The 16,824-nt window shown below is 42.6% G+C and overlaps 1 protein-coding gene across 6 annotated transcripts in view; it reads left to right on the top strand.

The window, feature by feature from the left end:
• pde10a (phosphodiesterase 10A) overlaps positions 1-16,824 on the top strand; it is a 481,692-nt gene that overhangs the window by 233,339 nt on the left and 231,529 nt on the right. For 5 of the 6 annotated variants that reach the window (XM_043696099.1, XM_043696101.1, XM_043696100.1 and 2 more), the window contains exon 2: positions 6,997-7,125. In XM_043696099.1, coding sequence (XP_043552034.1) covers positions 6,997-7,125 — 129 coding nt within the window. Of the gene's footprint in view, positions 1-6,996; positions 7,126-16,824 lie in introns of those variants that run through there. The other variant, XM_043696102.1, reaches the window with a different exon arrangement.

The following is a 16,824-nucleotide window of genomic DNA, read 5'->3' as shown; positions in this document are numbered from 1 at the left end:
AAGGTTACCAAATTGCTATGGCCTTCACAACATTAAGCTGAGTGGGGAGACAAGTCCCGCAAACCAGGAGACCATCAACGTTGTTGTGCCAATGTTCTTCAAGCTGTTTGAGAAAGGATGTAGGAGGGAGCAAGTATTTAATGTAGATAAAACCAGCTGCATCTTCAAGCAAATGGGGTCCTGCAGGTAGATCACTTTCATATCCGCCACATTCACCTGCACCTCCACACACATCATCTATTGCATCCTCTGCACCCGATGTGGCCTCCTCTATATTGGGAAGACAGGCCGCCTACTTGCGGAGCGTTTCAGCCGCCTTCCTAACCTGAGATCTTCTTCCCGACCTCTCCGCCCCCCCCCCACTCTGGCCCTTCACCCTCACCTTGACCTCTTTCCACCTATCACATTTCTGACGCCCCTCCCCCAAGTCCCTCCTCCCTACCTTTTATCTTAGCCTGCTGGACAAACTTTCCTCATTCCTGAAGAAGGGCTTATGCCCGAAACGTCGATTCTCCTGTTTCCTGGATGCTGCCTGACCTGCTGCGCTCTTCCAGCAACACATTTTCAGCTCTGATCTCCAGCATCTGCAGCCCTCACTTTCTCCTGAAGGTAGATCACCAAGCAAGTCACCAAAGTGCTGGGATTCAAGGATCGTGCCACGACACTACATTCTGCCAGTGCTAGAGGAGAGTGCAAGCTGCTGGTCTACCAGGCTGCGAGCCCTCACACTTCAAAGGAAACAGCAAGAACCGTATGCCTGTGCAATGAAGGTCTAAAAAGAAGGCTGAGTGTCCACTTGCATCTTCTGGGCTTGGTTTAACAACTGTTTTGTTCCAGAAGTCAAGAAGTACATCCAATCAAAGAACCTCAAAGTTCTTGTCATCCTCGATAATGCAATCATCCAGTGTAAGCATCAGGCAGAGTGCCCACCTTACTATCAAAGTTCTCTTCATGCCACCTGATTGCTCATTGTTGATTTATCTAGTCCACTAGGAAATCATCAAGGCACTGAAGAGCCACTGCATCCAGAAACCTGTACCTAGGGCAACCTGGCAAGTCTTGTCTACAGATTGAAAACCTGGTGATGATGGACTTCTGGAAACAGTTTATCATCTGTCATGTTATTGACTTGGCCCACACTGCTTGGGAGGAGATCTTACAGTCCACGACAACTGCTGGAAGAAGGTGTGGTCTGACGATGTGACTAACTTTGAAGTTTCCCAGCATCAGTGGTGTCTTTACATTCTACATCTCGCCAAGGAGATTGGAAGGGAAGGCTACAAAGATGTGAGCAAGGACAAGATGCCCATCAGGAAAATTGAAATTCCACTTTATAACTACTTTGTAGTTTTTGCCAGTAAAATAACTCTTGAGAGGCTGGAATCTTGTCACCGTGTTATCCTTGATTTACATGTGGAGGCTCGCTGACACTGATCCAGCTCCCTCAGAGGCAACTCTCAGACTGAACAGCATGGCTGACACTCCTGTTATTATTTGTCAGCCAGGGCTCCCTGATTAAGACTGTTATTTTGGTACAGTCAGGGAACACACATTCTATAAGGTCCACCTGGCTGACCTTGTTACAATCAATACAGCCACTCCCTGTAATTTCCTTGTAAATGTTTTCCTTTCTATTTCCAACCAGCTTGTTGTTTATAAGGATGTGCAGGAAAGTGTAATGGGGCTTCTATTGATTCTTAGCTCCAACTAAATAGATTTCTGTCCTTAATCCCTTGACGATGTCCTCTCTCTTCTGCACTATAATAATCTCTTTAATACTGCCATCTTTCCTTCATTATTTCCTTCTCATCTTTCCTGACTAGCCTTGTTTCCAGAAGTTCATAATAACTAGCCTTGTCCATTTTTGAGTCTTGATTAGAGTGGTGCTGGAAAAGCACAGCATGTCAGGCAGTAGCAGAGGAGCAGGAAAATCGACATTTCGGGCAAAAGCCCTTCATCAGGAATAGAGGCAGGGGTGCCTGCAGAGTGGAGAGATTTTTGAGCCAGGCCTCCATTATCACCGCACTTGTCTTTAGATCTTATTAACCTTGCTTGCCACAGTCTGGGCAGTATTTAATGCTGACCTCCTGAATTAAGATACATGGTAGAAAGGACACTTATTTGGGTGGGATGGTGCCAGGTCAGGATTCTGACACTTGCCCACATCTTGCTGGTGAGATCTGGGATGGATAGGCCTGTGAATGATTCTTGCGGCCACATGTCCACCGAGAATTAATGCTCACTAAGGGCCTCACCATGTCATGTTGATATTCAACCAGTGGCAGGCAGGGTGATTGCCAATTGGGGAGCCTGTAAAGCAACAGTTGTTGAGTTTGCTTGTGTGCTCCTTGTCCAACAGGGGGAAAGTGGTGCTTTGTGGTTTGGTAGCTCTGATAATCAGTGCCTGATTGAGGAACCCAGCTTTGGGACAGGTCAGGTTTGCTGGCTCAAAATTCATCAACTAGTGCACTAGGTGTCTCCATGATCCTGGGCCTTTGTGGTTGCATTATCAGTGCAGGTAAAGTGCTATTTCACCTGGAAGGTAAGTTTGGGTCCTTGGATGCCGAGGAAGGAGGAGGTAAATAGGCAGGTGTTAGACCTTCGGTGGTTGCAGGGGAGGGTGCCATGGGGCTGTGAGGGTGCTGTGGACCCATGCATCTGGCCTGCACTCAATCTATTCATTGAGAACTGTCGATGGGACATTGGTCACCTCAATTCCTCTGCTCCCCTCAATCCAACCTCTCTCCTTCCGAACTGACTTCACTCCACGTGTTTAGATCCAAATTTGACTTTGTTATTGAGCTTGCAGATGAGGGTGGTGCTGTTGTAGTTTGGTGTATTGACATCTACACTGCAGAGGCTGAGCGCCAGCTCTTCGATACCTCCTCCTATCTCTCTCTGGACCATGACCCCACCATGAAACATCAGGCCATTATATCAACAATAGTCACTGACCTCATTTCATCTCTACCCCACCCCCACTGCCACCAAGCTGATAGTCCCCCAGTCCCACACAGCTCGCTTCTACCTCCTTCCGAAAATCCACAGGCAGGACTGCCTGGGCAGACCCATTGCTTCTGCCCCACTGAACTCATCCCTTCCTACCTTGACTCAGTCTTTTCTCCCCTCATCCAGTTGCTGCCCTGTGTACATCCATGTTTCCTCTGATGCTTTGTGCTAGTTTCGGAAAATCCAGTTTGGAGGTTCAAGTTGCCTTCTGTTTACCATGTATGTGCAATCCCTTTTACATGTTCACCCCCACCAGGATGGTCTCGGGGCTCTTGGCTTCTTCCTGGAGTGGAAGCCTGAACCATCCCCGCCCACCCCCACCAACCTCCTGTGTTTGGCTGAGCTAGTTCTCACCCTCAACAACTTCTCTTTTAACTCCTCTCATTTTCTTCAGGTCAGAGGGGTGGCCATGGATACTTGCATAGGCCCCAGTTAGGCCTGTCTCTTCGTGGGGGACGTGGAACATTCCTTATTCCAGTCCTATTCTGGACCTCAACCACAACTTTTTCTTTGATATATCGTTAAAGCATTGGTGCTACTTCCCCCTGTCATCTCGAATTGGAAATGCTATTCGACTTCACTTTCCCTTCCAATTTCTATCTTGCCCCCACTTTCACCTGGTCTATCTCTGACTCCTCCCTTCCCTTCCTCGACATCTCTGTTTCCATTTCTGGGGATAGACTGGCCCCTAATATCCACTATAAACCCACTGACTCCCACAGTTACCTGGACAATACATCCTTGCAGTGGATTCCCCAGGGCCATTGTCAATCAGCCCCTGAACCAGATCCAACCCATTTCCTGCACTTTCACCTCCACCTTCCACCCTTCTCTTCCTTCTTTGCAACATCCCTGGCCCTTACCTACTATCCCACCAGCATCCACATCCAGAACATAATCAGCCGCCATATTTGCCACCTCCAGTGAGATGCCACCACTCCCTTGTCTGCCTTCTACAGAGACTGTTACTTCTGTGACTCCCTGGTCCACTCTTTGGCTCCCAATAGCCACCCCCCAACACACCCACCCATCCAACAGCCCCATGGCACATACCCCTGCAACCGCCAAAGGTGTTAGACCTACCCATTTACCTCCTCCATTCTCAGTTTCTGAGGGCCCAAACATACTTTGTAGGTGAAATGATGCATAGACTGGGTCACCGCTTCACAGAATTTCCACATTCTGCCTGCAAAAGAAGACCCTCCGCTTCCAGTTGCCTGCCACTTTAATACACCACCTGGTTCCCTTGCAAACATCTCTGTCTCAGGCTTGCTACAGAGCTCCAGCTCAAGCTGGAAGAACAACACCTCATTTTCCACATGGGAACTCTATTGCCCTCGGAATTCTATATCAAGTTCAACAATTTTAGGGCCCGAACTTCCCCCGTGTCCCAGTCCCCATCCCTACACACCAAGCCTCGTTATCACTTAGTCTGCCATTACACACTATATCTATTGTTAGCCTTTAACAGTCTCCACTAATGGCTGTTCACTCTCCCAGCCAGCTTGTTATCAACTCCTTTGTCTATCTAACTGTCCTCTCTCTCTTTGGGCTCTATCCTTGGCTATCATTTACTCCTTCACTCCTCTCACACCCTATCTTCTGCATATAAATCGACATTTTTTTTAGTTACCATCAGTTCTGAGAAAGGATCACCGGACCCAATATTAACTTTGATTTCTCTTCACAGATGCTGCCAGACCTGCTGAGCTTTGCCAGTGACCTGTTTTTGTTTCTCATATTCAAGCAGCTGACTCTTTCCAACTTTCAACAGCTGCCAATCAGTCTCAGGGCAAAACCAGAATTAAAGTTTTTTGAGAAGTATTTTTTCTAAGATATTTTCTGGAATGCTGCAGCAGCAGCTTGAAGATTTGAAAGCTCTCTGTGGAATCTGATACACCAGATTCCAGAAGCTCAGGGAGAGGAAAGCTGAGTTAAAAGTCTCACTACATTTGCCTGGGTCAACTGAGAAGGTGATCCACTTCAACATTTGAGAAAAGCAGCCAAGGAGTCCATATTTATGTGTGTTAACATCACATTTTGTAGACATGTTAAGTAATTTGACCAGTTTATTTTCCTTCCTTTTATTTATCCCTGAATTAAATGTTTGGCTCTAAAACACAGAAGTCAATTAGCTTACAGTTTCGTTTAATTTTCTCCATGTTATTTTATGTTTAATAAATTAAGTCTTTTGTTTGAGATACAAAATCTACATTAATACAAATGTCTGGAAATTAATTCAAAGTCCGGGATGGTTATTCAAAAGTCTGATTAGAAAACATTGGAGTGACTCTTTGGGTTCTTTGACAGTTTAATTTTACTGTGTTGCGATAACAGAGGTAGAAAGGTTGCCTCAGTTTGGCTGTCTGTAGGACAATATAAATGGACAAAGTTATAACATGGAAACAGGCCATTCAGGTGAACCAGTTCATGTTGGTACTTCACTCAAGTAAACCTGAGTCTAACCATCTTCCCTCATTCTCATCCCATACACCTAAAAGTCCTTTTCCCTTATCCACCTGTTATTTCGTGATGAACTGTTAACCACACCCTCAACCTTCCAATCACTTGTATCTAGATAAATGCTGCTAGATTCTTCCCAAGTTTGTTTAGTGACTACCCTCAATTCCCAAATTTACTGCTCCAAGGAAATTATGCCAGAGCTGTGATGCATGTTAAGGTTTGATTATTCATGTAGGTTTTTTGTGTTGATGTTTATAGGAGGGATGACAAAATAGATGCGATTGGAATTCGTTGAAGTATCAATTTTTCAATTTCTGTTACTGCTCGTAATCCAAATCTAATCAGGTCTTTTGTGTTCTAGGGCACAACCTCTTCTCCAGTCAATTAATAAATTATTCATTTGTTATTATTGATTTTCTCATAATGCATGTTGACTGAGGAAGCAGTGAGGAAAAATTCATAGTGTATTTGGTACACTTTCTTTGAACAACATGTTATAAATCCAATTAGGCTATTTTGAATCTAATGATGTGTAATGAGGCAGGTTTAATAAATGATGTTAGAATAAAAGATCCTCTTGGAAACAGTGACCATAAGATGATTCAATTTAGCATTCGGGTTGTGAGGGAGGATCTTGGGTCAGAAACAACTGTGCTTGGCTTAAAATGGGTTAATTACAAAGGAATGAAAGAGGAGCTAATTGCAGTGGACTGGGAAGGAGGTTAGCTGCAAAAACCATTGAGGATTAGTGGCAGACGTTTAAGAGAGTGGTTCACAGCAAAGATGCATTCTAGTGAAGGAGGAGGATTCTAGGAAGGGAACAAGCCAACAATGGTTAACCATGGCATGGCATCATGAAAGAAAGAACACACAATGTGGCAAACATTACAGCAGAGGATTAGAAAGCTTTAAAACCTGGCAGAAGACAATGCAAAAATGAGTGAGAAAATAAACTTTGAGGGTAATATCAAGATGGACAGCAAGAGCTTCTTTAAATATATGTAAAGGAAGAGAGAAGCCAAAGTGAAAATGGGCTTCTTAGAGAATGACATTAGGGAAATAATCATGTGGAATCCGAAACAGGTTAGATGAATAAATACTGTGCCTCAGACATCACAGTAGAAGATACTAACAGTATCTGTAACTGCAAATATTATTCATCCTGGTCAGTGTAAAAATACAATGGGAATTGTGGTTAGACCATGACTAGCATGGGAAATTAGGGGGAGTATTAAATCCAAGGAAGAAGTACACAAAAAGGCCAAAAAAAATGCAGCAAACCTGAAGATTCAAAACAATTTAGATTTCAATGAAGTGAGACCAAGAGACTGAGTAAGAGGGGGTAAATATAAATACATACTCTCATGTGACTACTTAGGAGTGTCTCTCTGTTTTATGATTTACCCTGGAATGATCACCCCTGTTCTTTGGGTTTCTATTGACCAAACAAGAATTGGTTGTCAGAATGGAAACCCTGTAGAAATAATCTTGTACTCTTATTTTTATTGTCTTTTACCTTTGCAGGTCTGACTGATGATAAAGTAAAGTCGTACTTAGCCCTTCATTCAAATGTACTTGATGAATATGTAGCAGAAAGCGTTCCTACTGAAACTTTGGAAAGATGGCTGATGAAAAAACAGAGCAAGCAAGATGGTAAGCTTACTGCTTAACTCTAGTTATTGAGAAGCTATATATTTGGTAAGAGTTATGGTTCATGCGTTAAGATATTCCGTTACATGAAGCCAAAACATGCTTCACAATATATCTCCTACATAGCTGTTGATAGTACTGGGAGACGTAGAGTGGTAACTGCTGTATTTCCGCATCAAGCCTGTGCTATTTGGGTGCAAACACTAGCATACTCATTCTTGCAGTTAACTACCTAGGTATGTTTCACCTGAAAGCAAGATTTTCAAACATGGAAAACAATTGTCAGTGATGAAATAATTTCATTTTGATTTCTTTATTGGAAAGCCACTCAAAGCTTAAAATGTCAATGTTTTGAGAATGAATCATTTATCAGTCTATATACAATAATCTATATTTTATTTTATTCTTTGAGATTTCAATACTACATGAGAATATGAATAAAATGAAATATCTCCATGAAAGTTAATAGAATTTTCAAATCCATGTCGTGTCTACTATTTCCGGCCATTTTGCATCTTACCTGTTTCTCCCCTTCATTGATTTGTTGCTTTGCTTTCATTGCTGCTTTATTAAGTTTTACTACTTGCTCCTCTAGGTGTCTTTGAGACAATGATTAGCTACAAAATAACTGCCAAATTGTCTGGCAGAACATTTTGGGAGTTTACCAGTAGTGTTAACATCTTGGAGAAACACCGTCAAATTCTTATGGGGAACACCACTAAAGCATTGCTGAACTTGATGCAGAATGTTTCTCCAATTTTTAAGAGCAAACTTTTTATTTGGAGGTTCTTGTTGATTCAAAAGGGGAGTCTTTTTTTGGCATCCCATTTCGATGATAGGATGTTTTCTAATTGATCTAAAGTTGTTATTATACATCTTTGGAGCAGCTTGTACATGAAGCCAGGCCTCTTAATTCAGGGGTAGAGAAACTACCACTGCACCACAAAGGGCCATTATTTCCGATCATATTCCTGCTCTCTCAAATGATCTTGCATACAAGTTGTTAGTAGAATATTGAACATTTTAATTGTGTTTTGGTGATATTAACTGGAGATTCACTTGTGCACGCTGGAATTACAGTGGCTAGATTTGAAGGTGCATGTTTGTAACATGCCATTTTAAATTAAATCTATTGTGTGCAGTGAATAGGATCCAGTTCTATCCTTCATCATCTGGCTGCCTGGAATGAGCATGCTCATTGAAGTGTTTGATAGAATATTTTCATTTTATATTGTCAAAATGCTGATATTTGAACTAATTTAGCTTTTAAAGAAGAATTTGTTTGTAATTGACATGAATTCAATCTGTATTGTCCACAAAGCCTAAATGAATTAATGTATATATTGTTCCGATTGTTCACTGGAGTTTTTGGCAGGAAAACCACAAGAACCCCAAAGAAAGTTGCATGAATGCTCTTTACTGCCAAAGCTAAAGTGCTGAATGCAAGAAGTTTTTGGCAAATCAGCCACTGTCTACATCCTGCTAGTTGCTTCCACGTATAACTAAATCTGATGTGTTAGATTTTGGAATTAGAGACCATAGCTACCTAATATAGGCAGTCGACCATTCATGAGGATTTTTGGTTAGTTGTTAAAAAGCAACAGCTGAGATATGACATACAGTCTGTTCTCCTATAATGTAATGCTTGCGCAACCCCGTGATATAGAAAAATTGTGCTTCAAGTGCTGGTGATGTAACCACATTACAGCCAACACATGTTTTAAAAGTTTGTGCTTCCGAAACAACAACATCCCCAATTTGTCAGTTGCATTTCAGCAAATTCGCGTTGACAACCTGTTATTGTTCATTAGCTGAATAAGCATGTGACTTGTAACAGATTGAAGAGATGGAGGCAACATCCTTATTTTCAGCTTAGGGGTTCCTAATCCCAGCTGATGTGCAACATCGCACAACCCAACATTGACAAAGGCAACTTCAGGAAAATAGATTGTCTCACAGCAATGTTTCTCAGTCCAGGAGGAAAGAACATCAGTGACTATATCCAAGGACACTTGGGTCTCGTTGCCCCTTTCCCAATCAAATGCCATTCAGATCATCTGCCTGCCTGTTTTTGCTACCAAACATCTGTCCACCATCAGTGTTTGCCATCTATTTTCCTACATGGTTAACTTCTCCAAATCACACTGAAGCTTTTCTGCATCTTTTTCGTAGTTCTTTCTCCTACCCAGCTTTGTATCACCTGCAGTTTTGAAGATATGGTACATAGTTTCCTCATCTAAATCATTAATATACATTGAATTCGGAGATTCAACATTGCATCTGATCTGCGAGCATCACCTTTGGATGCCGAAGGATGAGAGTTTATGACGACTATGGCATGTGTGCTGATACCAAGATTTTGTATGAGGCAGTCAACTTTCTGACTCTTCTGTAGGGTTCTGAGATTTGGAATCTGTATAGTCGCCAGTTCAAGGTTCTTGAGGAGGTACCATCAACACTGTTTGAGATGGATTCTTCACATCAGCTGGGAGCACCGCGCTAACATCATTGTCCTTGAAGCAGCTTACTAACACCATCTGAAACCAAATCTGCTGGGCCAGCCATGTGCTTAGCATAAAGGCATTCGAATGAGAGGAGGACAAAGGAAGTATTTCAAAGACTCCCTGAAAGCGTCCTTCAGGAAATGCAAGATAGATGTCAACATGTGGGAATCTGTCATTCAGAAGAAACTGACTTGGAGGAAGCTTCTGTAGGAAAGGACTCAATTTGTTTGAGAACATCTGTCAGCAAGAGGTACAGAAAAGGAACTGGAGAAAGTGATTTCAAGGCCAAGTACAAGGCCCACCTTCCAGAAATGCCTGCCAAATGTGTGGTTGGAGATGTGGCGTAGGTTCAGGCTCTGCCTCACAAGGCAGCACAGAATTTCCTAGGTGGACAGTCACACTCATTAGTGACAAGATTGGCAATGATATTATGGAGATAGCTGCATCCAAACAATGATCCCGGAAGTTCTTCACCATTTAACAACTTTTTTTTTGTCTTTTACATTGGGCCTTTGCCTCAGTCAGAAGTACATTTTTAAAAAATTCCAACCCCTTTTAGTTCTATACAAGTCACACTGGATTCTCTTCCTCTTTCCATACATGCAGCTAGATTTGCTGCATTTCTCCAGACTTGTGTGTATTTGTTTCTCGAAACAGTTATGAATGCTTAAAAGATTTCCTGAGGCAGTTCCTTTGAGGAACATTGTGGCTAAAATGGGAATGGAGAAATTAAATGAATTTGTTTTAAATTATGGCTTGCCTAAGGCAATACAATGACATTAACTTTCAAATCTCACATCGCAAGTATGCAAAGAAATAATGAATAGTTTGGGAACCAAACAAATTACATTTTTTGCTTATCAGCAGCAATGTTGAGGAACATTATTCACCGTCAGACTTTAAGACCATGTGTAATGACCAGACCTTTACAGGCCGATGGAATATAACCTGAGAAAATGTGAAACATTTCATGTTGGCAGGCAATTTTTTAAAAAAAGATGTTACCTAAATGGACAGCAACTGCAGAATTCTGAAGTGCAGAGAAATCGAGGACTCCTAGTGCATGACTCACGAAAAGTGAGTATGTTATTACAGCAAGGCTAAAGGAATACTATCCTTTATTATGAAAGAAATTGAACTTAAAGGCAAGGATGTTTAGCTTCTGTTATGCAGGGCATGTATAGTTGAGATCATATCACAAATACTATACAGTTTTGGTCTCCTTTATTGAAGGCAGGATGTAAATCTACTGGAGCCTATTCACAGGAGGTGTACTGGATTGATACCTGGAATGAACAGCTCTTTGAACGAGAAGGTTGGACAGACTGGACTCATTTTTATAGGAGTTTAGATAGGAGTGAGATGGGGAGAATTCTTTTCTCTTTCAGGACCGGGATAGGGAGAATTTTGTTTTTTCCGAAGGGTTCTGCAATTTCAAAGATTATTGGGCGGAGATGGGAATGTAGAATTTGAAATATGAATGGAATTTCTGGAGATAAGGTGTTAATATTATTACTTGTCTCAGGTGCACCATTAAAATAAGGTTCATTGGCTCTTACCAGGTCACAAAGAAATTTAATGATGTGCCTTATGTAGTGAGTATTCCAAATAGGAAATAAAATTAAGTTTGTCATGTTAATATACTTAAGTGATACTATAACAGGGAGAAAAGTCCAGAGATATAACAGCATAAAAATAGCTGGAAAGGTAGGGGTGTGAGAGAGATACAAACAGTTTGCAGAGACTTATCAATAGGGTAAGTAATTGGGGACAAAAGTTGGTAATTGGAGAATAATATGGGAAAATGTGAAGTTGGGAAGGGAGACCAAAAAAACAGAAAGGGACTTTGGAGTACTTGCACATGAAATACAAAGCCAGCACATCAGGTAAGACTATTGGAGTGTTGGTCTTTGTTTAAAGAGGATTGGAGGATAAAAGTAGAGAAGTCTTACTGCAACTGAACAACATGCTGAGGCGATCCCATCTGGAATACTGTAAACAATTTTAGTCCCCTTATTTAAGGAAAGATGTCATTGCATTGGAGGCAGATCAAAGAAGGTTTACTAGAATGATCCCTTGTATAAAAGGATCATGTTAACAGCAAAGGCTAATCAGGTTGGAACTCTACTCACTGAAGTTTAGAAGAATGAGAGGAAATATCATTGAGACATATACGATTCTCAAGGGGCTTCACAGGGTAAATGGTGAGAGGATGTTTCCCCTCATGGGAGAGTGTAGGGCCAGAGGGCATAATCTAAGAATAAAGTGGTGCCAATTTAGACTGAAATGAGGAAGAATTTCTTCTCTGAGGATTGAGAGTCTTTGGAATTCCTTGCCACATGCTGGTAGGAGCAGACTCCTTGTGTATATTTAACGCTGAGATAACATCTTGATCAGTGGAAAATTGACAGTTACGGGGCAAAAGCAGGAAAGTGGATGTGAGAAAGTCAGATCACTCATTATCGTATTAATTGGCAAAGCCCTCTCCTGTTCCAACTTTTCATGGTCTTCTTGAGAGAAGTGTTCATAACAGTTGTTAAAGTAGTATGGACTGAAATAAAAAATAAGGGCAATTTGAGAATCCATCAGAAATTGAAATCTCTAAAATAAGGTGGGATAATGTGGTGCTTAAGATGTTTGAGGGAATATTGTGCTGTCTCGATGACTTACAAAAACCATTAAAGACTAATTTAATGAAAATGTAAGTAGGCCATTAAAAATGCCTTTGGCCAAATAAAATAATATAGTAATGTGTTACCCAAAGGGCCCCAACTTTCCTGACTCAACCAGATTCTGATAGACAATGACACTCTTGAGCTGAACTGAAGCCAGCCAGATCACTGTAAAAAACCAAAAGAACTGCAGATGCTGGACATCAGAAACAAAAACAGAAATTGCTGGAAAATCTCAGATTGGGTAGCATTTTGGAGAGGAATCAGAGTTAACTTTTCAGATCAAGTGACCTTTCATTAAAACTGATTGTAGCTTGGAAAAGTTGTTTTTTATGCAGAAGATAGGGTGTGGGAGGGGGTAAGGAGCATATAATAGGTGATGTGACATTGATCGCCTTTTTTGCATCCCTTGCCCATTCTCACCCTTTTCCCTGTGAACAGACTACATTCAGAGCTCTCTGATCCAATGCTGACTTTATAATTAAGCCTGCTGACAAAGGTGTCGCTTTTGTTGTTTGGCAGACTAACCTCTACTTTGTAGAGACTGAATGTCAGCACTCACATACCTCCTCCTTTCCCCCCCGGACCATGATCCCTACGTGGAACATCAGGCTCCTGTGTCCACAACAGTCACTGACTTCATTTTGACTGGTGGCCTCTCTCTCCCCACCACCACCCTCCAGCTCCCACCTGCTCTTGTCCAGTCCCTTCCCACTGAAATTTCATTTGCGGGCTCCAGGCACCCCTTTACCGTGGACGTGCAATTCCTTTACATGTCCATTCCCCAACAGGATAGTCTCAGGGTTCTCTGTTTGTTCTTGAACTGTCCCCATCCACCACCTCCCTTCTCTGCCTGGCCAAGCTTGTCCTCACCTTGAACAACTTCTCTTTCACTTCAAGAAGTGGCTATCGGTAACTGCATGGGCCCCAGTTAAACCTGTCTCTTTGTGGGGTATGTGGAACATTCCTTGTTCCAGTCCTATTCCGGCCCCCAGCCACAAATCTTTCTACCGTATACCAATGTCATCATTGTGCTTCCCTGTCTCATGAGGAATTGGAAAAGTTTATCAATTTCGCTTCCAAATTCCATCCAGCTGCCACCTTCATCTCGTTCACCTCTGACTTCTCCCTTCCTTTCCTTGACATCTGTTTCCAATTCTGGGCATAGGCTGGCCGTCAATATCCCCTACAAACCAACCGACTCCCAACATTACCTTGGCAATACATCCTCTCACCTTGCTTCCTGTAAAGACACTATTCCATTCTCCCAGTTCCTGTTTCTCCATTGTATCTGTTTTGAAGATGCTAACTTTGACAAGCGGGCCTCCAAAATGTCCACCTTCTTCCTCAACTGAGGATCTACAGCACCGTGGTTGACAGGGCCCTCAACGGGTCTGACCCATTTCCTCTACTTCAGCCGTCAACCTCTTTCTTCTCTCCCACAGCTGAGATGAGCTGCCCCTTGTCCTCACCAACCATCCCACCAGCATCCACATTCTGACGATCATTAGCTGCCATTTCTGCTATCGCCAGCAGGATGCCATCACCAGACACACATTCCCCTCCCCTTTCTTGTCAGCCTTCAACAAGGACTGTTCCCTCCAGGACACCCTGGTCTGCTCTTCCTTCACTTCCAAATCTACCCATGGCAACTTCCCTTGCAACCGCAGAAGGTGTAGCACCTGTCCATTTACTTCTCCCTCTTCAGTATCCAAGGGCCCAAACATACCTTCCAGGTAAATCAGCGCTTTACCTTCACTTCACTCAGTCTAGTCGACTGCGTTCACTATTCACCGTATGATCTCCTCTACATAAGGGAACATGATTTTATTGCTATAAAGGAAACTTGGCCTAAGAGAGGCAAGGGCGGCTGCTCAGCATTCCTGATGTAGAAATTTCAGGATGGAAAATGGATAAAAACATTTGGGAATGTAACACTCTTGATTAAGGAATCAATTACAGTGAGGAAGGATGACTTGTTAATGAAGTCCGTTAATATAGTCATAGAGATGTACAGCCCAGAAACAAACCCTTTGGTTCAACTTGCCCATGCCGATAGAATATCGTAAACTAATGTAGTTCTATTTGCCAGCACTTGGCCCATATCCCTCTATATCCTTCCTATTTTATATACCCATCTGGATGCATTGTAATTGTACCAGCCTCTACCACTTCTACTGGCAGCTCATTCCAAACAAGCACCACCCTCTGCGTGAAAAGGTTTCCCCATAGGTTCCTTTTAAATTATTCCCCTCTATGCCCTCGAGTTCTGGACCCCCCACCCCAGGGAATAAAATCCTTGTCTTTTTACCCTATCCATGCCCCTCATAATTTTATAAACCTTGAGAAGGTCATCCCTCGGCCTCCAACGCTCCAGGGAAAACCACCCCAATATATTCAGCCTCTCCCTAAGCTCAAACTATCAATCCTGGCCACATCCTTGTAAATCTTTTCTGAACCCTTTCAAGTTTCACAACATCCTTCTGATAGGAGGGAGACCAGAACTGCATGCAGTATTTCAAAAGTGGCCTAACCAATGTCCTGTTCAGTCGCAATATGACCTCCCAACCCCTATACTCGATGCTCTGACCAATAAAGGAAAGCATACCAACGCCACCTTCACTATCCTATCGACCTGTGACTCCACTTTCAAGGAGCTATGCACCTGCACTCCAAGGTTCTTTGTTCAGCAACACTCCCCTGGATCTTACCATTAAGTGTTTAAGTCCTGCACTGATATGCCTTTCAAAATGCAGCACCTCACATTCTAAAGTAAACTCCATCTGCCACTCCTCAGCCCATTGGCTCATTTGAACAAAATCCCATTCTCCTCTGAGGTAACTTTCTTCTCTGTCCATCATTTTAATGTCATCGTCCAGCTTATTAACTATACCTCCTCTGTTCACCTCCAAATCATTTATATAAATGATGAAAAGCAGTGGCACTGACTCTTGTGGCTCTCCACTGGTCACAGGCCTCCCGTCTGACAGGCAACCCTCCACCACCACCCTCTGTCTTCCACCTTTGAGTCAGTTCTGTATCCAAATGGCTAGTTCTCCCTGTACTCTGAGATCGAACCTTACTAGCCAGTCTACCATTTGGTTGAATGCCTACTGAAGACGATATAGATCACATCCACCACTCTGCTCTCATCAATCATCTTTGTTACTTCAAAAAACTCTATCAAGTTTGTGAGACATAATTTCTCGTGCACAAAGCTATGTTGACTATCGCTGATCTGTCCTTGCCATTCCAAATACATGTACATCCTGTCGTTCAGGATTCTCTCAACAACTTGCTCATCACCGATGTCAGACTCACCGGTCTATAGTTCCCTGGCTTTTCCTTACCAGATTTGGCTAACGTGGTGCCACTATTTAACAATCTCCAGTCTTCTGGCACCTTATCTGTGACTATCGATCCAAATATCTCAGCAAGGGACCCAGTAATCGCTACCCTATCTTGGGGAGCACAGTGGCTTAGTGGTTAGCACTGTTGCCTCACAGCACCAGGGTCCCAAATTTGATTCCAGCTTCGGGCGACTGTCTGTGTGGAGTTTGCACATTCTCCCTGTGTCTGTGTGGGTTTCCTCCGGGTGGTCTGGTTTCCTCCCACAGTCCAAAGATGTGCAGGTCAGGTGAATTGGCCACGCTAAATTGCCCTTAGTGTTAGGTGCATTAGTCAGAGAGAAATGGGTCTGGGTGGGTTGCTCTCCGGAGGGTTGGTGTGGACTGGTTGGGCTGAAGGGCCTGTTTCCACACTGTAGAGAATCTAATCTAATCTTCCTACAGAGTTCTAGGGTACACCTTAACAGGTCCTGGGGATTTTATAATCTTTGTGTGTTTTAAAACATTCAGCACTACCATCTATGTAATATAGACATTTTTTAAGAGGTCATCATCTATTTCCTTCCATTCTGTATCTTCATCCTCCTTCTCCACAGTAAACCCTGAGGCAAAATACTAATTTAGTATTGCTCCCATCTCCTGCGATTCCACACGTAGGCTGCCTTTTACCCTTTTGTCCATAGAGTATGTACAGAATCGCTTCGGATTCTCTTTAACCCTATTTGCCAAAGCTATCTCATATCCCCTTTTTGCCTCCCTGATATTCCTCTTAAGTATACTCCTACTACCTTTATACTCTTCCAAGGATTCACTTGCTCTCTGCTGTGACATATGCTTCTTTGCCTAATACCGTCAAAATTGATCTTCCTCCAATTTAGATCTTCAACTTTTAGGTCTGGTCTATCCTTTTCCATCACTATTTTAAAACTAATAGAATTATGGTCGCTGGCCCCTAAGTGCTCCCCCACTGACACCTCAGCCACCTGCCCTGAGTATTTCCCAAGAGTAGGTCAGGTTTTGCACCTTCTTTAGTAGGTACATCCACATATTGAATCAGAAGATTTTCTTGTACACACTTAACATATTCCTCTCCATCTAAACCCTTAACACTATGGCAGTCCAGTTTATGTTTGCAAAGTTAAAATCCCACCCTATTATTCTTACAGATAACTGAGATCT

This window comes from Chiloscyllium plagiosum, chromosome 9 (assembly GCF_004010195.1).
Source record: "Chiloscyllium plagiosum isolate BGI_BamShark_2017 chromosome 9, ASM401019v2, whole genome shotgun sequence".
NCBI classification, from domain to species: Eukaryota; Metazoa; Chordata; class Chondrichthyes; order Orectolobiformes; family Hemiscylliidae; genus Chiloscyllium; species Chiloscyllium plagiosum.
This window is presented reverse-complemented; position numbering and strand designations above follow the sequence as displayed.